Below are 25,211 nucleotides of genomic sequence, written 5' to 3'. Positions count from 1 at the left end.
GAACCCAGAACTGAAGCCCCGCTCAGAGGTTGCCTTTTAGTCAAATAACAGATTGGCTCATAAAATAATATCTGGGAGTCCAGCCACCTGTCCGAGGCACATGGTGAGCATTTACACGAAAGGACAGATGACAGGGGTGGGCCAGGAGGATGAATGGAAACAACAACCAGGATGGAAATAACGAGAATGTCTGAACATGACAACTGTAGCCAATGTGATGAAACGCTAGGTACAGGAATTGTATTGGAACAAAATAATATTTTATAAATTATCAAGGGTTCATGAGGGAGGGGGGCTGACGTGGAGAGCAAATGTTCTGAGAACGATGAGGGCAACGAATGTACAAATGTGCTTTACACAATTGATGTGTGTATGGCTTGCGATAAGAGTTGTATAAACCCCCAATAAAATGATTTAAAGAATTATATTAGAACCTAATTTTGTGTGTAAGCTTTCACCAAAAACACAATAAAATTTTATTTTGTAAAATGAAGAACAAAAAACTTCACCTCAGGAAAAATCAAAGAAAGAGAAGAAATAAAATTAATAATTGAAAACGGAAACAAATGTTAGAACCATGACACGCTGTTCTAGATAAGAACATATTATCCAGACAATCTGCACAGATAAGAAGATACAGAAACGCACTGTGCAACTTACTTGGCAGACAACCTGGTACAATCAGTCAAGCGGTTTCAGAATGTGTACACATATTGGTGTAACTGCTTTTAAGAATTATCCCCAGAAAACCATGCAGAATGTGCCCATCGGTAACTATAAAGCCCTCGTTAAATAGAAAGCTCACTGCCATCGAGTCCGTTCTGGCTCATAGCCCCCCTAGAGGACAGACCAGAACTGCCCCAGCGGGCTTCTGAGACGGTAACTGCTCAAGGGAGTGGAAAGCCTCGTCTTTCTCCTGTGGAGTGGCTGCTGGTTTCAAACTGCTGTCCTTGTGTTTTGCGGCCCAACACAGAACCAACTATGGCACGGAGTGAAAAGAACCGAACTGTGTAGCACTAGAGCAGCCTGATGTGGGGGCGCAATGTTGCATCAGTGTGTCATTCAATATGGATTAGAATAAGCACGTAGCAAGATGCTCTCTATATGCTAGTTGATGGAATAAATTAGTTTAAAAATAGCCAACCTGACAACTTCACTTGTATTTTTAAACACCGGAGATCGTCTGTGAGAAAATGGGCAAGGGCTTTATTTTCATATTTGATCATTTATATTTTCTGAATGGTTAATAATAAGCAATTTACAGTAAGTTAAAAACCCCAGAAAGAGAAACATAAAGAGGGTGAGGAGGGAGGGGGGAGGGGGAGGGGGGAAAATGAGGAGCTGATGCCAGGGGCTTACGTGGAGAGCAAATGTTTTGAGAATGATGAGGGCAATTAATGTACAAATGTGCTTTACACAATTGATGTATGTATGTATGGTGATAAGAGTTGTATGAGCCCCCAATAAAATGATTAAAACAAAAAGAAGAAGAAGATGATCCAGTGGTGATAAAGGGAGGTTTGAGAGAAGGACCAAGACAAGCAGAGCAGAATCCGATGACTTGTGTACTCCTCCTCGGCAGAAGGCACAGACTCAGGGTCCAAACATGAAAGACCGACCTCTGGTTTATCTCGGTAAGCCACAGGGTTAGATGAGACGCCCCCTTTGGGTGACAATGGTAAGTCTGACAAGCCCAGGTGACAAGCTCAGTGAGAAGGTGCCAAGGGTGTTTGAGGTCTCATGACTTGTGAGAATGGAGATGATGTTCAGAACTTATAAAGTCCAATTGGGGGTGCTTCATAACGTCTACACATCTCATGATGACAAAAATAACAGGTGTGGTTACCTTTTCTGAACCCAAGATAACCTACCCCAGAATCCCCTAAGCAGGAATGCTTGTTAAAATCTAATACATTCCACATAGCAAGGTTTCAGATGCAGAAACTATTTTTTCTATTTAAGCTTCCTTCCCAGGAGATTCTTTCTGAAATCACAAATATAGTGTCCAGTTGGATGGCTGGGTGAGGGAGCAGGTGTTAGGATGAAGGTGATTTATGCATTGTCTTACCCTGTGGCTAATTAACTCAGTTAAGGTAATTTCTGTAACCTTGATTGCATACTTTAATCACCTGGAGAACTATTAAAACTCCTTACACTCCACCGTGAACCCAGGCATCGGTACTTTTAAAAGTTTCCCAGGTGATTACAATGTGCATCCTAATTTGGGAACTGTCACGCTAAAGGGCTCGTGATCAGGGGCCCGTTTTGCAATGATGACATCCAGGCAATCTCATTTGAGCCAAGTCACAGCCTTGTTAAAAATCGGGAAAGGAAGAAAGAATGAAATCCTTTCCTACCCCATTCTCACAAGCAGCGGCTTAGTTCTACCAATCGATGACTGTGTTTTCATTAACCTCACTCTACTCTATCTCCAGCCCTGGGATTTTGTCTCATTAAGCATCCTAATCTTTTGACCTAATGAGAACTACAGAACACAGGAGCTGCAGCTGTATCCGTCATCCTTTCAACCCAATTTTCCCAACAAGTGAAAATTGATACCCATGAGGATAAGTGGCTGCCCCATGGCCACAGCAAGCTAGAATCAGGTCCTAGCCCAGAAATTGGTTCTCCAGACTGTAAGGACCATGTCAGTTTTTCAACTTCTCTTTGTGTCTAACAGACAATATGTGAAAGCTAGAATTAAATCTCACTGGATCATTGTGTACTCTTTTCATTTTCGCAATGAATTATACTCTGATTCATGACACACATCTTAAGTACCTATGGCTAAGATTGATGATCTTAAGACGTTAAGATCTTAAGAAACTTGTGACAAAGAATTATCTTTTACAGGTCCATAAGGCCCACACCAAATGTCTAAATCCTCAATACCTGTTGAGGGGGTCTGTAAACAATATTTTCAATTTTATTATCCATAATAATCAGTGACATTTAATAACTTAACTTTTCAATCAGGGACATTTAATAACTTTTCAAGTGGTTATTTCCCTGAGAAATGGATGGTTAATCTCCACAGCATTAATTTTTTTTTTTTTGGCAGGCTGGGGGGCAGGTCTTGTAGTCTAGGACTTTTCTATTGGAACTGACAAACTCATTCTTAGGCGCCTCTGAATGTCAAGCATTATTAGAACAATCGGAAGTTAGTGAGGAAAAGTAAAAATGTAACCAATACCCAAATATCTTGGCCAGCGTAGTCTCAATTTTCTTGAAATCTGGTCTTTTCTCTGGATCTTCCTCCCAGCAGCTTTTTACAAGTAGATATACCTGGGAATGAAAAGGAGCCAATAAAAGAAGGGGAAGATGCTCCATCAAATAGAATTCCCATTCAGTGCTCTTCTATAAAGGAGTGCTGGTGGTGCAGTGGCTAAGGCACTTGGTTGCTCACCAGAAGGTCAGTGGTTTGAACCCATCAGCTGCTCCATTGAATACAGATGTGGCAGTGTGCTTCTGCAAAAATTTTAAGTCTTGGAAACTATGGGGGAAGTTCTGCTCTGTCCTATAGGTTGCTATGGGTCAGAATCAACTGTATGGCCATGAATTTGATTTAGGTCTAGTCTCTTCTATACTAGGAGTAGTTACAGTAGAAGGTTGCTGCGATGGTGACAGCAACAATGGGCTCACACAGCAACGATGATGAGGATGCAGGGCCGGCCGGGCAGTGGTTCTTTCCATTGACACGGCATCACTGTGAGTTGGAGCTGACTTGATGGCATTTAACAACATATAGAATTGATGAGCCCAATGAGCGCATCCTTAAGGACATCTTGCCCTTTAACCCCCTGAACACTGAGAATGTGAGTGCACCTGGGGAGCAGCTCTAAATGTGATTAAGATTATCCAATTAAAAAAACAAACAAAACCAAATTCACTGCTATGGAGTCGATGCCAACTCATAATGACGCTGCTGTGCGTCTCTGAGACGGTCACTGTTACAGCAGTAGAAAGGCCTGTCTTTCTTGAAAGGAGTGGCTGGTGGCTTTGAGCTACCGATGGCACAGAGCACAGCCCAACGTGCAAGCGCTACACCACCAGGGCTCCTGTGGTTAAGGTAAGGATCTTCAAATGATAAGATTATCCTGGATTACCTGGCTAGGCCCCAAGTGCAATCCCCCTTCCCGCCCCCCAAAAAGTCAACTTCACTGCCATTGAGTTATAGTCTCGGTAACCCACAGGGGCCATTCTACCCTGTCTAGTAGGGTCACTATGAGTCAGAATCAACTCAGTGGCAGTGAGTTTGTCTTTGTGTTTGGGGAGGTAGGGTGTGTTATCAGAAGCTATGAGAGACCAAGAACAAATTCTCCCCTAGAGTCTTCAGAGAGTGTGACCTGACGGGCACTGATTGTGGTCTAGCGATATGCCTCTTGGACTTGTGTTGTCCAACCATGGGGGAATGGTGTCTATATTTTAATCCACCAAGTCGACGGTACATTGTTCTGGCAGCCATGGGAAATGAGCACAGGCAGGCAGGCAGGCACTCACTTCCAGTTCCTTTTCCTCAGCGGTTTCCAGGAACAGATCTGGGCGGAAGGGCTTCGCTCCTTTGGAATGCTCCACTCTGAAAATCTTCTCTGGAAGGGTGACAATAATTCACGTGAGAAGAAAGGGTGCAGCATGGGAAGTTTCAGCGGTAGACTCCCTCTACCCCAAATGGCTCATCAGCCTAGTCATACATGTTTCCAGACAGGCCAGCACTCAGTAGACAATGCTCCAGAAACAACGGGCCATCCGGTGAAAGGGTCGTACACCTACTTGATCCAGAAGGTTACCTTAACTTAAGGTACTATCCCTTCAGAACTCAATTCAGACCGAACTGCCGTCAGTACATTTCTTCTACCAGCAGCTAGCCGTGTCCTTCCTCCATCCCTTAACCTCCCTCTTCCCTTCCTTGTTCCCACCAGACAGTTAAGGGCTAACCCATAAACAGTGTTCAACAAATGAGGACCAAATGCACGAGATAAAGCAACATTTCCTCTGAGAGGACAAATGACAAAAATCAGAGATATTTTCTTAGTGAGAACTAAAATATGTGTGTTGTCCTGCTAGAGAGATCTCACTGCTAGGGGGATCAGGAGCAAAGTGGAAAATTGTAAGGGGGCCAGCTTTAACAGCTGATTATATCGACAGTAATAGTAACTGGCAGTGTGACATATTTTTAAAAACACTTGAAAATGCGACATGCTGATATGTCAGGGCTTTTGCAGATGACAGACCAGAGATGTGATCACAAATGGATTCATGTCCGTCAACCTAGGATGCAGGCTGGCTGGTCCCAGTGGCGACAACTCTTACCATTCTGGTCCCGGCAGCTGAGCGTGTAGAAGGTTTCTCTCCGTAGGATGATCTCCTGAGCAATGATCCCATAGCTGTACACATCTCCCTTCTGAGAGACGTTGGCTTGGCGAAGGTGTTCTGGAGCTGTCCACAAGTCTGAGCATTCCGCCATTGAAATGGAAAATAGAGGGTGGTGAGTGACACATGGGTCTCCAGCATAAATTTTGTTCTGTAACTCCTCATGCCATCACCCAGAATATGGGTGGCCTTGAACTTATATGGTCCCAAATTCTTGAGCAATGGATTCTAATACTGGTGCTAGAGAGTACAATATACCTTTGAAATGAACTGTGTCATGCCAGGATTTACATGACGTCCAATAGCAATATTGCCCTCCAAAATGATAGAGGCATAGTACTGAAATTCTTTGAGGCCTACCTAGACCAAGATCTGATGTACAGCTCCCTGGGTGACATGACCCTTTAAGGCAGTGGTTCTCAACTTGTGGGTCACAACCCCTTTGGGGGTCAAAAAACCCTTTCACAGGAGTCACCTAAGACCATCAGAAAACACATAAATATTTCATAAAATGTAATTACATATTGTTTTGCGACTAATCCCTATGCTTTAATTATGCTCAATTGGTAACAAAGAAAATACATTCTGCATATCAGATATTTATATTATGATTCATAGCAGTAGCAAGTTATAGTTATGAGGTAGCAATGAAAAATATTTTATGGTTGGGGTTGACAACAACATGAGGAACTGTATGAAAGGGCCATGGCACTAGGAAGGTTGAGAACCACTGCTGTAAGGGCTGAGCTACTAACTGAAAGGCTGGCCTTTTGGAGTCACCCAAATGATTTACAGCCTTAGAAACACCATGAGGCAGTTTCAGCCTGTCCGAGAGGCTCACAATGAGTTGGAATCGACTTGATGACAGAGGGGCTTTGGTTTTTTTTCAGGACATATTGTGGAGACAGTTATATATATAATCAGTAAAACAAAATACAGTGCTGTTTAAAAAACGGTTCAGAGTAACATTGTCTAGACATGATATCCTGGCAGCCTCCAAATGAACTATCGTCCTCAGAGGTGTTCTGTTTGGGTCCCACATTCATCTTAAAAAATTATGCAATATATAAAATTTATTCACAGCTTTTATTACTGTCCCTTCCTATTACTTTATATATTGTCCACTTCCTACAAATGCGATGCTCCCGTGTCATGTGTTTGATTCCTACAAGTATGTACATTTTGTGACTGCTTTCTCATATCTTATTTAGTAATAACAGAAACATACAATTAATTTCAACAGCCCTTGTAACGTTCCCAAGATCACCTTTCTTGGGTTTCTATCATCTGCTGTTTCCACAAAATACCAAAGAACATGTTGTTAATGCAATGGTATGCATAAGATGAGATATATTTCCCACAATTTTATCCTCCATCCAAATGTTCATTGCCTTTTGTAACATGCCATATCAATTTATGTAACTTGTGATTCATGTACAATCTATCCTAAAGATTTGAGGTTGTAGAAAATACATAGATAAATAACAGGTAGATATGCAGGTAGATAACAAATACCTGTATTCACACTAAAAGTTAAAGTGCCTGAAACCACAGATCCCATGGCTGTTCAGTCAATTCCTCAGGCATAGGAACCCTATAGGAACAGGGCTGTGATTTTCACAGAAGAAGGTTGCCGAACTATCTCCCAGTGGGTTTAAATCACTGGCCACCGAGCATGTAACTACTGTACCACAGGGAGGTATAATCAAGTAGTGCTCGGGAGGGAAGGGCTCGTCCTGTAATTAATTTGATTTAATTTCATAGCAAATCATTTGATAAGTTATCTGTTCTACAACATAATGAGCTATGAACCATGCTGGCACAAAATAGGTCGTCGATCAGTGTTTATTGGGTTGTGCTCCACACGATGCTGGCATGACAGTGGAGGTAGGGCAAAATTCTCATTTTTCTTTTCTTGAAGAACTAAAAGATGACAAAGAAGAATTTAGTCTGGGGATCTAGGAAGTGTGTTCACGCATGAGTCCTGTACTTTGGGTGTATTTGTTTTTGTTTCTACTTTTTTTGTCATTTAGGTGAAGGTTTACAAAGCAGATCATCAGTTTCACATTTCTTTTGAGTCTGTTTCATTCTAAGTTATAGTAAGGAGTACACATTCAGTGTACAAAACCCTGTATGTTTTACAATTGCTTTTCTTTTTCTAGACTTTTAGAATTCTTACCACATTCTAGAGAGGAGCATGTTTTCTTGATAAGAAAATATTAATATCAATCCTAGATAAATTAATGAATAAAAATTTTTGACATGGCTTGCACTCTATCTTGCGTAAATCTCTTGTGATTTCCAAGGTTTCTTTCTGCTCTGTAGTGCCCAACCCCCCACCTGGTGTTGCTTCTAAGAGCTGAAAAGTGCTTCATGATTTCACCCCAATACTCGAGGGATCCATGGCTGAAGGAAGCTCTCAGAGCCTCTCTATTCCATCAAGGAGCCCTTGAAAACCACTGGCAGGGGAGAAGGTGGAGAATGAGCCAGCTGTCACCTCTTGTGGCTTCAGATGTCTGTGTTTTCAGTGTCACCATTTCCTGAGTGCCCTACGTGGGCTCGTGAGAAAATGAAAAACAAGTGGGAAGCTAGCAAGCGTTTCCTTCATGGTACAGACCTTTGGTCGGAGGTAAAATGGAATTGCAGCCAAAATCAGTGATCTTTACCACCATCCGGCTGTCCACCACACAGTTAGTGGACTTCAGGCGGCCGTGGACTTCTGTCTTGCTGGAGTGCAGATAGGACATCCCCTGGAATTTTTCAGATAATAGGAATACAAAGAGATGAGAAACGCGTCAGCTGTTTGGCTCTTTGAAAGAAATAATGGATGTTTTGGAAACATTTCTGCAATTGAGTCATCCTGTAAGATTTATAATGTGGTCCCATTGATTTTATTTTTGGAATATTTGAATTAGCATTGCGTTCAGTTTTGAACTATTTCAGTGGCATGGCAAGGAGGCGAGTGTCTAAAGATTCTGGTTAAATATAAGCAAAAAGGCTGACCCTACTTTTTCATATCTGAGAAGCGATAGTGACCACCCCAAAAAGTATGTGCCAAGAGATCAAGAGGACAGATTTAAAAAAAGAACATTTTATTAGGGACTCATACAACTCTTATCACAATCCATACATACATCAATTGTGTAAAGCACAACTGTATATTTTTGCCCTCATCATTTTCAAAGCATTTGCTCTCCACTTAAGCCCTTTGCATCACGTCCTCTTCACCCCCCCTTCCCCAGTCTCCCCTCCCTCATGAGCCCTTGATAATTTATAAATTATTATTTTGTCATATCTTACCCTGTCCGACATCTCCCTTCACCCACTTTTCTGTTGTCCATCCCCCTGGGAGGAGGTCACATGTAGATCCTTGTAATTTGCTCCCCCTTTCTAACCCACTCACCCTCTACCCTCCCAGTATCGCCCCTCACACCCTTGGTCCTGAAGGTATCATCCAGCCGGGATTCCCTGTGCCTCCAGCTCCTATCTGCACCAGTGTACATCCCCTGCTCTATCCAGACTTGCAATGTAGAATTCGGATCATGATAGTTGGGGGGGGAGGAAGCATTTAGGAACTGGAGAAAAGCTGTATTCTTCTTCAGTGCTACATCGCACCCTGACTGACTAATCTCCTCGCCTAGACCCCTCTGCAAGGGGATCTCCAGTGACTGATAAATGGGCTTTGGGTCTCCACTCTGCACTTCCCCCTTCATTCACTATGGTAAGATTTTTTTTTTCTGATGATGCCTTCTACCTGATCCCTTCGACACCTCGTGATCACACAGGCTCACGAGTAGGACATGCACACACACAACAAACTTACTTCTTTCTTGGTCTCTGACGTTGGGCTTGTCCGTGATCTTTTATTGCCTTGGTTTAAAAATAGGAATTTCTGAAGGCAAGGGGTGCCCTACTTCTTTCTTAAAACCAAATCGGTTCCATTTTTTTCAAACCACTTTATTAGGACATAATCCAGACAATCTAATAGTTCGGTTATATCAAGAAGTGTACAATTACTGCCACAATGAGAATTAAAACACATTGTTCCTTCTTGTACCCCTTGATATTAGTCCCCCAAGTCCCCCCAACCTTCCTTGCTGTACTCCCAAGGAACCGAAATCTTATTACTCTCTGTATAGATTCACCCATCCTGGATTTCATATTCTGCAAATCAGAAAAATATCTAATAGAGTCAAGAAGGCCATCAACAAAAAGCTGTTCCATTCTTATGAGGGTTTTTTTAAATTTAATAATACAAAACCTTTAATACGTGTTCTAGGGAGCAAGCTAAGAGGAAAAGAGAGGCAGAAATGTATCCTGGGACTTCCTAGGCTGGAATCTTGAGAAGAACGCAGCACCAGGTCTTTTCACTCAGCGCAGCTGGTGGGTGCAAACCATTAAGTTAACAATTTGCAGCTGAGAGCACTTAACCACTGTACCACCAGGGCTCTTTAGCTTTGACCCATTTCCATGAAGTCTGTTCTGATTTATAGCAACTGGAGAGCCAGCTCCACCAGGAGACGCAGCATCCCCTCACTAACTCACAATGATAAGGTGGATAGCACTGGATATAGTGCAGGATTTGTGCCCAGTCTGGCTTCCCCCAATCCCCCAACACCCACATCCACACACCAGAGCTAAACATGAAGGGAGCACAACAGAGCAGGAAAGGGAGCAAAGTAACAAAGTCCCTGAGGAATCCATAAAAGAGACTTCAGATTTGGGTGCAGGGCTTGGCATCTCCTCAGACTCGATCAGAAAGCATAATAAATAAGGGTCAGTCGACCAACCTGGGACTATTATTTCCCCATGTCTATCTATGTAATATAGGCAGGATAAATAATCCCAAGGAGAAACAATAGGACCAATGACCCCAGGTGTGTGGGTGGGTGGGAGGGGATGTGGGGGAAAGGAAGAGGGGAGCCAACAAACCCAGGGACAAGGGAACAACAAGTGATCCAAAAGTGATGGTGAGGAGGGTATAGAATGCCTAGTGAGCTTTGATCAAGGGTGATGTAGCTGAGAGGAATTACTGAGTGCTGAATGAAGGTCGAACATGAGAGAGGAAGAGGAGGAAAGTAAAAGGAAAGAGAGGAGAGAACCAGGAGGCAAAAAACAACAACAACAACAACAAACATTTGTAGAGGTAAAAATATAGGCACACACACATGAAAACATATTTATATATCATGATAGGGATATGTTAAGTATTAAAGTAGCAGATGCATATTGGGCCTCTACTCAAGTCCTCCCTCAATGCAAGAACACCTTGTTCCAACAACCTGACATTCTGTAATGCTCACCCTCCTGACAAGATCGCTGAAGACAAAATGGATGCACAGAAAATGTGGTGAAGAAAGCTGATGGTGCCCAGCTATTAAAAGACATAGCATCTGGGGTCCCAAAGGCCCGAAGATAAACAAGCAGCCATCTAGCAGGGAAGCAACAGCCTGTGTGATCACAAGGCATCCACAGCATCAGGTATCAGGTGACCCCAAGAAACAATCACATTGACACGAACGAGGGGGGCCAGCGTGCAAACCCAAAGCCCATCTGCAGACAATTGGACACCCCCTCACAGTAGGGGCACAAGGAAGGGATGAGTCAGCCAGGATACGTGTAGTGCTGACTCCACCACGCTGGCCTGGCCTTGAAGGAATATAGGCAAGAAGCTTGCCCTGCCGGTACTGCTCGTCCAGCAGGCTATGGGGTTTTGCATTATTTTTCCATAATCTCTTCGTCTTCTGGAGTCTGTTTAGCTCCCTACTTCCAGCCCAGGGGCAGTGCTTAATGGGAACCGTACCATGGGCAGTATGGTGTGGGGGCAACGAGCAAGGTGCAGTCCTTCACTGGGTCTTGGTCCAGACCGGCTCACTCTCGGATGTTCTAGACAATGTCAGTGCTTCTTGGTTTGCAGATCCAACACTCGGCCCTGTCCTTGTTGCCTCCACTCATGTGAATTGTGTGGATGCAGAAGGGACCAATCTTCATGTTGGTGTTAGGTTTCTGGCATGGTGCACCTCAGTTTTTGCTTCTCAAGGCTCAAAGAATGCACGTGGTAGAAGCCCTTTTGTAATCCAAGTAACTTTTCGGAGGGAAGGCAAGTGCCGGGCAGTGCAATCTCAGACTGCACGCGCTCTCTCTGGAAAGCGTGCAAGGCTGCCTGGTGGGGGCCGTGGGAGAGTTCGACCCAAAGCGACCACTTCAGGGGAATGCAAAAAAACACTTTGAAAATGGTCATTCAGAGGAGTCCACAGCACCAAGATTCCTCACATGGGCCTGCAAGAAGGGCACCCATTCTCAGGGGCTGGCTAGAAAGAGAGCTCTTCAAAGGGGGGGTTTAAAAGAGGAAGCCCTCTCTTTGGGCTGCTGTGCCTCCCTCGGGGGTAGGGTGTGTGTGGGGGGGGTCAGAGGTGTCATAGCTGAAAAGCTGAAGTCCCGTTGCCCTGACTGAGGGCAGCACCACGCAAAATAAAATACAACACTGTCAGGCCTCCACCACCACCACAGTTAGCTGCAGATCAGATCAGACTAGTGTAGCGTTTTTACTGGTTGATTTTTGGAAGTAGATAGCCAGGCCTTTCTTCGGAGTCTGGAAGCTCCGCTGAAGTCTGGTTAGCATCTCAGTAACATGCAAGCCTCCCCAGACAGATGGGAGGTGACTACACTGACCAGGAATCAAAGCCAGGCATCCTGCAAGAATTCAACCACTGAACTACCACCGTTAGGCTATTGTAGCCTGGCCTTTTTCAAACAGATTCTGATCGTCTGGGTTTCAAGTGATTTAAGACTGGATCACATGCTCAGGATGGAATTTTCTTTATTCTTGAATGTGATCTTGGTTATTGGTGTTCACTACTCTTTCTATAGCAGATATGCAGATATGCATCTCCAATTTTCCCAGTGCCTCTTGCCAGTTCGTTGTTTGTCCTTTGTATTTTCTCTTAATAAGTTGAGTATTCAGTGGTATCTTCCTAAGAAGATGTTATATAATTTTGATGCCTAGCCCATCTATAAGAACCAATACCCCAAATAGAGTAGAAAAAATATGATAATAAAAACTTTAAGAGCCCAAATTTATTATTTTATATAATCTTAGATTATAAAATAATTCTACTATACATATGATATCATAAAATAATCATATATTATTTTACAGAGTCATATAACATATGATAAGTTTTATATAATCCTCACAACAGCCCTATGATATAGGTACTATTATCATTTTATAGTGGAAGACATAAATGTGCCAAAAGGTTGACTAACTCACTGAAGCTGTTTTCCTTTATTTAATTTTCATAATGTTTGTGTGTGTGTCTGTTAGTAGATCTCTTACCTTAGCGATGTCGTACAAAACAGATATCTTAAATTCCCAATCCATGAATGTACCATCGGGGTAGGAAATTGTGTCATTTAAAACTTCCTGAATAGGAGGGGGGAGATTAGAGAAAGAAAATTGCAAAGGGGAATACTCTAAAGAGAATATTATTAACTGAATAATCATCTTCTATTCATGAGTCCTTGGGATCTGGAATAAACTGAAACTGGGTTCCCTGCCCACGCACTTTGCTCTCCTAGTAAGAACCACTAGGTGGCGCCATCACCTGAAGACAACAGGAGATACCTGTAACAGTCTAAGTGCTGGCTCCCAGATCTTGCGTCAGATAGGTGTAAAGAACGAATAACATTTGTCTGAAGGATGTGCTGGTGAATCTGACTAACACCTGTATCAGGTATTCTGTCTCATGAAAATCAGACTAACATTATTAAACCAAAAATTGCCTTCAGGAAACACATTCAGCTTAGGTTTTTCCTTATATTATCAATAACATCCACCCATTTAGTTGTCCTTGCAACATAATCATTATAGTAGTATGTTTTCACTATCCAGAGTATCCTAAAACATCATATGGCCACCCTACTCAAAGTTATGTAAAAGACTGAAAACTCATATTGCCTTCACCCCAAGAGTCGTTCAAGGAAAAATGCAAACACTCCAAGACTCTTGGAAACGATGATCCAGATTCCTTTTTGCTTCTGCTGTTCTCATTCCAATCCGGTTTTGCTCATGAACTAGGAATGACCGGATACTCCCAGCTTGATACGCTTGTTCCCTAAGAGCTTGATTCAGATCTGTTTTACTTCCCCTTTCTGCTTTGGGCAACCTGAATACCCAATTTCTTTGGAAAGCTCCTGTCTGCTCTCAGTTCCTCATAGAGGAGAGAAGAGTTGGTAGTGACAGCAGGAGGGCTTAGAAACAAGTCTTCTAATGCAGACTTAGTGCCAGTCATAATGACCATTCCCTCTCTTTCTATGCAAAAGCAAATTGGGGCCAGGAAAACAAAACTGACTGGCTGCTAATCACTCACTTGTTCTCCCTCACTCCCCCAAATCAAAATATGTTCATTTTTCACCTTGATCATGAATTTCGATGCAATAGGATTGATTGATGAAATCTGGTTGGTCTAGTTTGGAAAGCACCAACTTTTCTAGATAATTGTGTGATAGTATTTCACCAAACGAATGTGGATGTTTCTTTTCATTCACCAGTTAGGAAAGTGGAAATGACCATGGCTGCTTACCCGGAGGGAGCCTCTCTCACAGTATTCGATCACCCCAAAGATCATGGCCTCGAGCTTCACTGTGCCGTAGAACTTGGTCAGGTTGTAATAGTCAATCTGAAGCAACTGAAATAATACGAACTTGTTTTATTTCTAAAACAAATCACCCAGAAAGCGATACCAGAGTGAAAATCAATATGCCAACCAATGACTCTTTAATCTTTAGGAAGATGCACTACTCTTTATAAGTTGAAATGCCAGTACCTATTTCTTAGTACACCTTAAATTAAATCTTATTTGGCAGGCTTTCTTTGGTTCACAGGGAATCTTGAATACAGACCTTTGACTGTTGTCAAGTATTAATAGGGCCTTTTCTAAGGACATATAAGATCTCCAAGGTGTTTTGCCAAACATCAGTCTCCATTTCTTGCTAGAATTTTCAACAAGTACAAGAAGAGCCACTTACCTTTTTGTCTGAAGTCTTTCCATTAGCCTCCCCACTAACGCCTTGCCCCACCAGGAACTTCAGAGGCGGGCACAAGTGGGGTGAAATGGTTTCTGATTTAAGAGTTTGGAATGGGGGAAGCATACCTTATTTAACTCTATCTTCTGTCTCTCATTGAAATTGCCATCATTGTGCTTCAAATCTTTTAGAATCACTCGCTGCAAAAATAAAAAATCATTGAATTACGGAGCTGCTGTAGCATAAGTATGGAAGAGAGATGTGGCAATTCGCTCCTGTAAAAATTATAGCCTCAGAAACCCTGTGGGCCTTCTACTTTGTCCTACACAATGAACTTGATAGCTAGCTGTGGGTGGGTTTGGGGGTGGTTGCTTATGGTAACATAAGCACTTAATAGTATTCATAGGTAGTCCCCGACTGTCATGGCATTCCATTCCCACAGGTCCATCATGTTACCTCTGATGTAAGCAGAAGACCTCATGCCAAATCAACAAGTGGTGCTTCTTAGGGTAAGGAGCTGAGTAAAGTCACATTGAATAAACTGAGTCACTCATCCTGGCAGTGGGTTTTGTTTTCGGTTGTCTAAGCCTGTTCTGTGAGGAAGTGGGTGTCCGTGCTATGACATAATGTCAGGGTAGGCTGTGGAATTTTGCTGAGCACTGCCTGACCATCTCTCCATAATGACTTTGCCATCAACATCAACTTCACTGTAGATCTGACCGTACTCGGCAATATGACAATGTTTTGTACAACCACTAAACTGTAAAATAGAACATCCGTGAGTGAACACTTGAGAATGGTAGTGCCAACAAATGACCTGCTGCAACCTGATGTCTTGTCCATATTGCTAATGATAAGATGTGTGGAATAAAAAGGATGGCATAAGTGCAGTTTGTCACAATTTTCATGTTAGAAGTTGGGGACTACCTGGACGTGTACTACAACCACTTGTTGTGTGTCCGCCTCCACACTAAACTGTGAACCCCGGAAAGCTCTGACAACATTTTATTGATCCTTATATCCCTGGCTTCTACTACCTGGACTATGATTGGCTCATTCTCTTCAAGAATGATTAAATCAAAAGGAATGGGGAATGAAGGAAGAGAAATGCAAATCATCTCTAGGAGGATTGTCATTTCCCACAACCATGAATCAACTTAACATCCCACCTTTGCCCAGAGTGCACGGAACCTCTTTCCTATTTCTTTAATTCCAACACTCTGCGCTTCTCCCACCATTCTATTTACCCTTCAGTTTCCTCGGGATTGCGAGCTTTGCAACACTTGAAACACAGCCCAGGGCCCCTGAGAAGGGCGGCAAGGACAGCCCCTTGAACCTGTGGATCCCATGCGGGCATTGCCAACAAGAGCCGTGGTAAAAATGAGCAGGAAGACCAGAACACGGGCCCGATTGAAAGCTTGAGAATCAAGAAAGACGATAATCACCTTTTTGTCGTATTTACACTGTCGAAGTCTCTGAATTGTGTCTCGTCTCTTGTCTTCCTCGATCTGGATCGAAACAGACCAATTAGTTCCTTATCTTGTTCCTGCTATCGCCAGTCAAAGACCGCGAGCCTCCACTCAACGGACTACCTGTTTGCTCGGTTGCGTGCTAGGCTCTCAGAACAAATTCTTAGAATCAGCATGTGTTTTCCTCTCACTCTCCATCTTCATATCCCAACAACATTTTCTTCCTGGTTGGCTACCACTCCTGTTGTGGGGTTGGGGGGGAGCATGAAGATGCTTCTCTCCTTTCCTCCTTCCCACCTGGTGCTCACTTTAACTGCCCATTTTCTTTGCTTCCTTTGCCCCGGCCCCCTTTCTATTGGGAACCACGGCTTATAGCTACACAGAGATGCTGTAAGGGGAGCTTGTTGTGCATTGGAGTTGTACAGGGCAGCGTCTGGAAATTCACAGCAAACTCACACCTAAAGGTCCAAATTGTGTCTTCAAATAAGTAGCCATATAAATAAGTGAAGTGACACGTCCTCACAGAAACACACCAGCCTGTGTGATCCCAGGATTGTACATAATAAAACCCCCGATGAGAGGAGACAATTGCATTAGAGCTTCAAGTCTGAGCAGCTGGTTTGGCTATGGATGACAGTTCAAGCCCCAGATCAATTTTCCGAGTCCTCCTGTGCTTCAAGCCCCCATTGGATCCCCTGTAAACTTCAACCATGGATATGGAGAGTCCTGCCGACAGACCGTGTGCACTGCAAAGGGCAATACCTCCACACACCTGAGCAGTCCAGGGAGGGAACTCTCCCTTGGGGGGTAGCTTGGTTGTGCCCTTGATGGGATTAACTGTATGGGGGTTAACAGGGGTTGATAGTCATGAGCCATGCCCTAACGACCTTGGGGAGGCCCCTGTAATATCGTAGGCTCCTCTGGCTACCACAATATACATGTGCCAATCAGAGCCTAGTTCCTGCTCCAGTCATTCCACCTGTAACTATGATGTATTGACCTGATGCATGAGGCCCATCAGGCATTTGTGAATTGTCTTTCTTTCTTTTTTTGTCTGTGACAGTTTTCCTTGACCCCCTGTGTCTTTTTAAAGTTCTGCATACCCTTGGGCACCATTATGATATCATGCTAATGGTTTCCCTCATTTGACTAGCATGTCCCTGCTTTTGTGTTGTCCTGGTCCTGATTAAGACTTTAATAAATGTCCTTTAAAAAAATGACATGGGATCCAAAGAGCAGCGTTCGCCCAGGGGTAAAGTTCTGCAGGCAGGAAGGGCTCCCAAAGAAAGACACATGGAAATGGTAAACACAGGGAGACGTGAGAAGAGCGTGCTTACATGACATAGATGGCAGTAGGGTCACAGTATCACAAACTATGCATAAACTGATGAATGGAAAGCCAATGTTCACCCAAATTACAATGTGACAAGCCTTTCAATTGACAAATACTATTTTAAAGTATACACTTAAGGGATCCTGCTGAAAGAACCGGGACGAGGGGGTGAGTGGCTGTGATTCTGGGTGGTCAGATGCGTGGTTTCTCTTATCTTCGGAAGTCCATGGCAGGGTTATATTGTTTTTAATGGGCAAACAGATACACAGTGTGAAAAAGTGGGGTTACGCAAAGGATCCAAGCAGCACCCCAAGTAAAGAGATTCTGCCAGCTGTCTAAGGGAAGCAGTCCCGTCAGCCCTGGGTGATGGCTACCATGCAGTGCCAGATCCTTGATTTGTCAAATGAAGCTGTCGTCTAGATTTTTATATGCTATTTCATGATCTCTATATCATGGGAATGGATTTTAAAATGTTTAACATTGAATGTGAAATACACACACACACATACCCATCTGCACACTAGATGTGGCTTGTAGCCTGCCAGTTAATGACTTCTGGTCTAAAGGCAGAGAGAAGTTTCTGGATGATTGCACCTTTCCATTTGATTCTAATAAAAACCTGGGATGCATTGTCTTTGCTAATTCTTACCTGAAGTCTATTTTGAAATTTAAATGAAATAAATTATATCAAGTTCAAGCATGGTGCTTGACACAATGCATATTAATAATGTCGGTTACCGTCCGTTCTTCCTTTTCTCATTTTATAAATAGAGCAGAGATGTTAAATGACATTAAATGACAGGAAGAAAGTGGCAGAATAGATTGTGGCTCAGAGATACCGAAGTGCTCATTCGATTCACTAGGTGATATCCAGCAGATGCTGAGAATTAGGAAATAGCTAAGACTTGGATTCTAAAACAAACTCTCTCTGCTTGATACATTTCCTTCTCCAACGACATTGTCCTGACATGTTGTACCAGTCCCAGTATTCTTCAACCTTACCTTCAGACTAACATGATTGGTCTCATTGGTTTCCAGAGGCATGATCTTTTCAGGAGGAATATGGGACCATTTTTTCTGGCGAAGTTCATGGTCCTTCTTGTACTTCCTGTGAAAGGAATAGAATGTGTCAGTCAGTTTTTATTAGTATTTATGCCATTAGCTTCGGAACAACGAGAAAACTGAGAGCTTCAATAAGCCTCAGTAACTGTGTGGCGAGGGAGGCTAGCCCAATTGTGTAGCCCCACGCTCTCCAAGCAGCCAAGCACTGGCCTTAGGGACCTGCCAGGATTTCTGAATGCAATCCTTTAGGTACCTTTCTTTCCCGGTCCTGAAACCATCCTTTACGGACATAAAGGACATGATTGATAACATGGAAAAGGCATGAAGAAAACAAAACACAAGAGAGAAAAAAACTGAACGTTGGTAACTTTGAGAGGCAAAATTGTTCACTTTAAACTACCAGAGATGTACCAAAAATTTTTAATAAGCCCATTTCTTTTAAGCATTTTTGCCTTTCCAAAATATCTAGGCAAAAGGGTAAAAATTACAAAGAAAATTTAACAACATGTATCTCAACATAGGAAAACTTAAATTTTCAAAATTCTTTTATTCAGGAACCGTGGATAGAGCAGAATTCTTTGGCTGTAGGGATACATACTTTCAAGGTTACAGGCACTGCTCACAAATTGCTCTCACCCCCGTCATGACAATCCCTGTTTCCTTTTTTCTTGACAGCATTTGCCATTAAGTTGGGTTTTTTTCCCCATTCTTGGTATATATGCAAAAAACTGTTTGACTGTGGCTTTAATTTACATTGTTCTGATTACTAGAGACTGAGCATATTTCAAATGTTTTCTACCTCTTTTAGTGCTTGTCTGAAATTGCCTATGCATAATTTTGCTCATTTTTATTATGCTTTTGTCCTTTCCATATTGATTTACATGAGCTCCTTATACATTCTGAAAAACAAATCCTTTGTCCCTCTGTCATAACTTCTACTTTATGGTTTGTTTTGACATTGTTGTACAAAAGGTTTTGATTATATATATACCCCACCATGACTTTCTTTTACCTCAACTGAGGAATACTGAGATCTATACCCTTTAAATCTTTCTAAGAGTTTTGAATTTTGATTTTCACATAGAATTCTTTAATGAACTTGAAACTTCACATGGAATGAAATGTACTTTTCTGTCTGGTAGCAGTTAAGATTTTATTTAAGTATCTTCCATATGGAAAGTCTACCATCCTGACATCATTCTCAATTGATTTCTAATGGCACCTCTATCATATTCAACGTTTTGATGCCTGCTTACCTGAATCCAGAATCTGTCTGCTCCTCCCTTGATCTGTTTGCTTTTCCCTGAGCATGCCTTTCCTTGCTGTCATTTGACCAACTTCCAAAAGGCACTCATGCTGCCTTTCCTAATGTCTCCTAAGTGGGGCGATCCTTCTTTTCCTGCCTTCCACCTAATGCAGAGTACACATCTATAGATACGTAAGAAATGGGATATTAAAGACCACTAACTGATCCTGGTGTCATTAAGATTTGGTAGCATTGTGGGCTATGCATGGGTCTGCTGAGGGCAAGGCCAGCCGTTTGAACCCACCGGCTGCTTCATGGCAGGAAAAAGAGGTTTTCTTCTCCAGTCAAGATGGGTAGGCTTGAAGCCCAGAGGGGCAGTTCTACTCTGTCTTGTGGGGGCACCAGGAGTTGGAACCCACTCAGTGGCAGTGAGATTATGAGCCTAAAACCTGGAAGCAATGAAAGTGACCATCATGCCTTGAAGGGTTCCGTGTTCTCATTTCTGGCCCACAGGAGATTCTTGGGACTCGGTGGGCCTGCCATTCCCTTTCAGATCAGAGGTGCTATCGTTCATTGACCCTCTTTCTTGTATCATCTTCTAGCAGGAAACTACAAGCGTAACACCATGCCTTCCAGATCTCCTTTGCAACACATCCTTGTTGCGGGCATTAGAGAATCCCGCATCTCCGTTGATGCTTGAGCGTAATGGAACATATCATTTTCCCCCTGGGCACTCTGTGTGGTTCACCCCGGTCTAAGCCGACACTCGTTTGGATTTGGTTTGTGAGGAGCGGCAGTTACACCGGTTTTTGCTCTGGACAGGAATTATTCTTCCCAAAATTAGCTTTCTGCTCATCCTCAACTAACTGGTCGCCCCATCCTGAACATATAAACCAGAGCCAAGCTCACTGCCATCGAGGCCATGCCAGCTCATGGGAGCGCTGGTGGCATCGGGGTTACTAACTAGACTGTGAACCCAAAAGTCAGCAGTTTGAAACTGCTAGCCACTCCACTGACAAAAGACAGGGCTTCCTACTCTCTTAAAAAGTTACAGCCTTGGAAAGTCACAGGGGCAGTTCTACCCTGTCCTGTAGGGTCGCTCACTGTCTCTTACATTGCAGAGCAGCCCAGACTTGCAAGAGCCTGAAGAAAAACATCCATTATACTTCCTGGAGAAATCATAAGGGCAGTCCAAAGAGGGTGTTTCACAGAGCTGTCTTGCTTATTCAGGGGATGGAAGTGGCCCCAATGATCCAATCAGGATACAATGTTTTATGTTTAAGACACAGAGATTAGGATGCTATATGTCACTCATTTGTTTACATATTTAACAAATGTCTCCGAGTATCCACTGTGATCCCACCACTAGGTTAGATACTTGTTATTCTTGTAGAATAATCATGGAACTGATCATCTAGTAGCCTGCATTCTAGTTCAGGTTCTACACACTACTTAATAATGTTTTCTAGATTAGCCACTTTACTTCCCTGGATCTCAATTTTCTGATGCTAAAATAGTAATATAGTGGCTTCAGAATTTTCTATACTATTATAATAAAATGTCAAAATAATGATTTTCATTTACGACATGCCTATAATGTGATATCCACCATCCCTATTCTATTTACATTTTCCACAACAGCTCAGATGAGTAAAGTGGATCTAAATAACCTATTTAAGAGGTCAAATCACATGGTTAAGACACCACAGCTGGTCCATCACAGACATGCAGTTCCAGTTCAGGTGTCTCCGTCTCTGAAGTGTTCCACTCAGTAATATGCTGCCCTTCATATATATAGTCTTTGATACAGAGTGCCTTCATGATCTTAGACCGGCTTAGAGACCCCTTTGTGAGCATTCATTATCATCAAACCACATTGTTTCTTTTTGAAGGATGAGCTGGGGTAGGGCCGAAAGAGTAGTACCTCAGCACCAGGAGAGCAATGACCAGGAGCACGATCACAGTGCCTGTGAGGGTGAAGACTGCAATCATCAGGATGTGAGGGCCTATGGACAAAAAGACAGTTAAAAGTGGATTAGGCATGACCTTGAAGAAGAGAATAAAAACACTTCCAATGGTTCTAGCTGTTTCATGGAGCCCCTGGTTCATGCAAATGGTTAACATCTTCAGTTGCTAACCCAAAGGCTGGAAGTTCAAGTCCATGCAGAGGCATTGGTAGATCTGGGGCTCTATTTCCCAAAGAAGAGTCCCTGAAAACTTACGGAGCACATTCTACTCAGATGCACAGGAACTTGCCTCGAGTCTGAGTATTTCTCACAAAAGCTGGTCATCACTATCCATGGTGTAATATAACTTGCTAAAATAAGAATAGAGTCTTCTTTTTAAAAAAAAAAAAAAAGGAAAGCCTTTGTGATAATTATACAATCTGTTGTCGATTTGAGTCTTAAGAGTGAAGGGGTGAAGTTTAGCCTTTCAATCAGGTCCCAGCTTGATGGCTTCATTTGGAGGTGCTAAGGAGATAAATAGCTCCTTGGAGGCAGGACACATGTTTGCTCACTCCCTGCAAAACATTGCTGTTGACAAGCCACATGGAGAGAGGCTAATGGAGCCAGAGCCCATGGAGGAGCCATGTGGAGACCCCTGCTAGCACTGAGTTGCTCTCACTGCCACTGGACCTACAAGACTTTCCATCCACTGGCCTGTGATCTTCTTGCAATCGGCATCATTTCATGTGTTTTGTGAGTTTGAAGAGGAATTTATAGATTGGTATTGACCGTATGGGCTAATATCAGATTTATGAACTTGATCTGGACTGGGCTAGGATATTTTCTCAATGTCCAATTACTCTTGTATATAAAGGTCTTTCTTATACACATGAGTGTCTATGAATTTATTTCTCTAGTGTACCCAGACTAACACAGCCTTTAAAATGTTTTGTTCCATTGGTAATATAGGTCACTACTACCTCATTGGTAACATAGGTCCTCACACTGAAGAGTATTGCTTAACATGTACCCAGAGAGTGTGGGTTAATTTCAGCTACCCTTGTGGTTTATACATGTGTCTTCTTCTTTATAGAAATCACCAAACTTTCCAAGATAATAAAATATGTCCATTACATAGAATAATTTTGGTGACAAAAATCAACTTAGTATCCTCAAAACCAATGCACCTAGGGCGGAACCATAGAAAAAGAATAATAACTTTTGAAATACAGGTCACAAATAAAAGAAAGCTAAGGCAATTTAGAGTATTCTGTAATAGTGGTCCTTCCCAAGCTCTACTAGGTCACAGAGGAACAATGGCGAATATAGGCGATGTTACTGATCGCAGCCCTAGTATGTGAGTGGAGCTCTGTGGGTGGATGATTTGAGAGGTCTCCAGAAGAGTAAGTGGAATCTAGGAAAAAGTGAACACAACATCAGGAAGCACTGAACAGTCTGGATATGATCCTGGGTAGCAGTCTGGAGAGGAGCAAGCCTAGACTGAGAAAGACAATAACAAGGCTGGAAGTTATAGAAGTAATGGTTGATGACACAAATGGTCCCTATTAGAACAGAAGACATGAGCTCAAAGTAGAATGGACTCCAAACAATAGACAGAATGAGTAAAAGTTTGGCGGACAATAGAAATATAGTGATGAGATGTCCATTAATATAGTCCTTATAGCCTTAATTCCTATGGGTTTTATTATCATTCTATGCCTGTGGCTAGTCCTATTTGAGCGAGTTCTCTGCTATACTAATAGACTGGAAGAAGATGGCATTAAGACTATGCTTTGTTCTGTTCACACAATTGCCCCTTGATTCGTGTGCAAGTTCCACATGAACATAATGAAGTGCTCTGAAATTCCCATTCTTCTCAAGGCTAGCCATAGCTTGTTATGACGCACACAGTTGGAGGCCTTTGCATAGTCAATGAATGAAGCACAAGCTAACATCTTTCCAGGATTCTCTGCTCTCAGTCAAGATCATCTGACATCAGCAATTATATCCCTTGTTCCACGTTCTTTTCTGAATCTGGCCTGAGCTTCTGGTAGCTCCCTGTCAATGTGCTGTTGCAACTGTTGTTGGATGATCTTCAGCAAAATTTTACTTGCAAGTGATATCAGTGATATGGTTCTATAATTCGAGCATTCTGTTTTCTTATCTTTCTTTGGAATGTGCACAAATATGGATCTCTTCCAGCGAGTTGATCATGTATCTGGAAAGGTGTGCATCGGGGCTGTATCCTTTCACCATATATATTCAATTTGCATGTTGAGCAAATCAGAGATTGGCTTAAACAAAGAAGAATGTGGCATCAGGATTTCAGGAAGGCCTATTAATAACTTGCAATATTCAGATGACACAACCTTACTGGCTGAAAGTGAGGAGGACTTGAAGCACTTACTGATAAAGACCAAGAATTGCAACGTTCAGTATGGATTACCATTCAATGTAAAGAAGACCAGACTCCTCAGAACTTGCCCATTCGATGACATCATGATAAATGGAGAAAAGACTGAAGTTGTCAAGGATGTCATCTTGCTTGGATCCACAATCGATGCTCATGGAAGCAGCAGTCAAGCGGTCAGACGAGACATTGCACTGGTACATGAACTGCACACGTCCTCTTGAAAGCGTTGAAAAGCAAGGATAGTACTTTGAGGACTAAGGTGCACCTGACTCAAGTCATGGGATCTGCAACAGCCTCATCTGAATGTGAGTGTTGGCTATTGAGTAAGGAAGAGTGAAGAAGAGTTGATCCATTTGAATTATGATGCTGGTGAAGAATATTAAAAGTAATGTTGGGTAGCTAGATTTAGGGAACAGCGGAGGTCCCTCTCATGCCTACAAAGGCCCCCATAGAGGAGGTTGGAAAGAAATCGGGCAGCCTTTATACATTTATGAGAAGACCCCAAACTAAGCATGCACAGACTAGGACCCCTTAGCACAGGAGTGTCCTAACCTCCACCTTAGGTACATCACACAGGTGGGCCTGAACTCAGCCAGTGAAGTCAACCAATACCTTCAATCACACCTCCCCAGCCATAGGTATTAAAAACCAGCTCCAGGAAAGCGAATTTCTCTCTTTTGCTCTGGTCTTGTGGTAGGTCAGAGGTCAGGGGCACACATGCACTGCCCAGGCATGCCCCTTCAGGGCCCTCTCAGGGTTCACATGCACTTGGGCTCCTAGGCACTCTTGACCCCTTGCTCACTTGCTCTCTTGGCACTTCCTCTTGGCCATGCCCCTCAGGGGCATGATATAAGGAGGGCCTCTAGTGTGCAGGGCACTCACAAGCTTCCATGCCCTCCCAGGGCCCACCCCCGGTCTACTCGGGGCCCCCATGAGCTTGGCCTCTTGGACAATGGGGATTCCCCAGTCACACGTGTGTGGGTGTTTGTGCAGTTGTGAACCCCAGCGCAGCTACCACATGACTTGGCACACTTTCCAGCATGTCAACCTACCATGCAAGGTTTGTCCACATGTGCAAACTTACGGGGATTCCCCAGTCACACATGTGTGGGTGTTTGTGCAGTTGTGAACCCCAGCGCAGCTACCACATGACTTGGCACACTTTCCAGCATGTCAACCTACCATGCAAGGTTTGTCCACATGTGCAAACTTAGCAAATATAACTCTGACAAGAACGTAAAATGAAACAGAAGAAAAAGTAACAGGCTAATTGATGTCCATAAATTTTACTCTCGTTATCAAAAAACCAATTTCAGGGAAAGAAAATCCAGTAAGAGTACCTTAC

The 25,211-nt window shown here is 42.9% G+C and overlaps 1 protein-coding gene across 1 annotated transcript in view; it reads right to left on the bottom strand.

Annotated features, from left to right (window-relative positions):
- Positions 1 to 25,211, bottom strand: part of GUCY2C (guanylate cyclase 2C) — a 91,256-nt gene that overhangs the window by 18,606 nt on the left and 47,439 nt on the right. Inside the window, exons 11-20 of the mRNA XM_075553086.1 lie at positions 21,432 to 21,513; positions 18,202 to 18,307; positions 15,843 to 15,905; positions 14,526 to 14,597; positions 13,956 to 14,060; positions 12,710 to 12,796; positions 7,988 to 8,120; positions 5,311 to 5,448; positions 4,501 to 4,589; positions 3,194 to 3,285 (exon numbers count right to left, since the gene is read on the bottom strand). Coding sequence (XP_075409201.1) covers positions 3,194 to 3,285; positions 4,501 to 4,589; positions 5,311 to 5,448; positions 7,988 to 8,120; positions 12,710 to 12,796; positions 13,956 to 14,060; positions 14,526 to 14,597; positions 15,843 to 15,905; positions 18,202 to 18,307; positions 21,432 to 21,513 — 967 coding nt within the window. The remainder of the gene's footprint in view (positions 1 to 3,193; positions 3,286 to 4,500; positions 4,590 to 5,310; positions 5,449 to 7,987; positions 8,121 to 12,709; positions 12,797 to 13,955; positions 14,061 to 14,525; positions 14,598 to 15,842; positions 15,906 to 18,201; positions 18,308 to 21,431; positions 21,514 to 25,211) is intronic.

Source organism: Tenrec ecaudatus, chromosome 6 (assembly GCF_050624435.1).
Source record: "Tenrec ecaudatus isolate mTenEca1 chromosome 6, mTenEca1.hap1, whole genome shotgun sequence".
Lineage (NCBI taxonomy): Eukaryota > Metazoa > Chordata > Mammalia > Afrosoricida > Tenrecidae > Tenrec > Tenrec ecaudatus.
The sequence above is the reverse complement of the archived record's forward strand: the minus strand, read 5'-3'. Positions and strand labels throughout refer to the sequence as shown.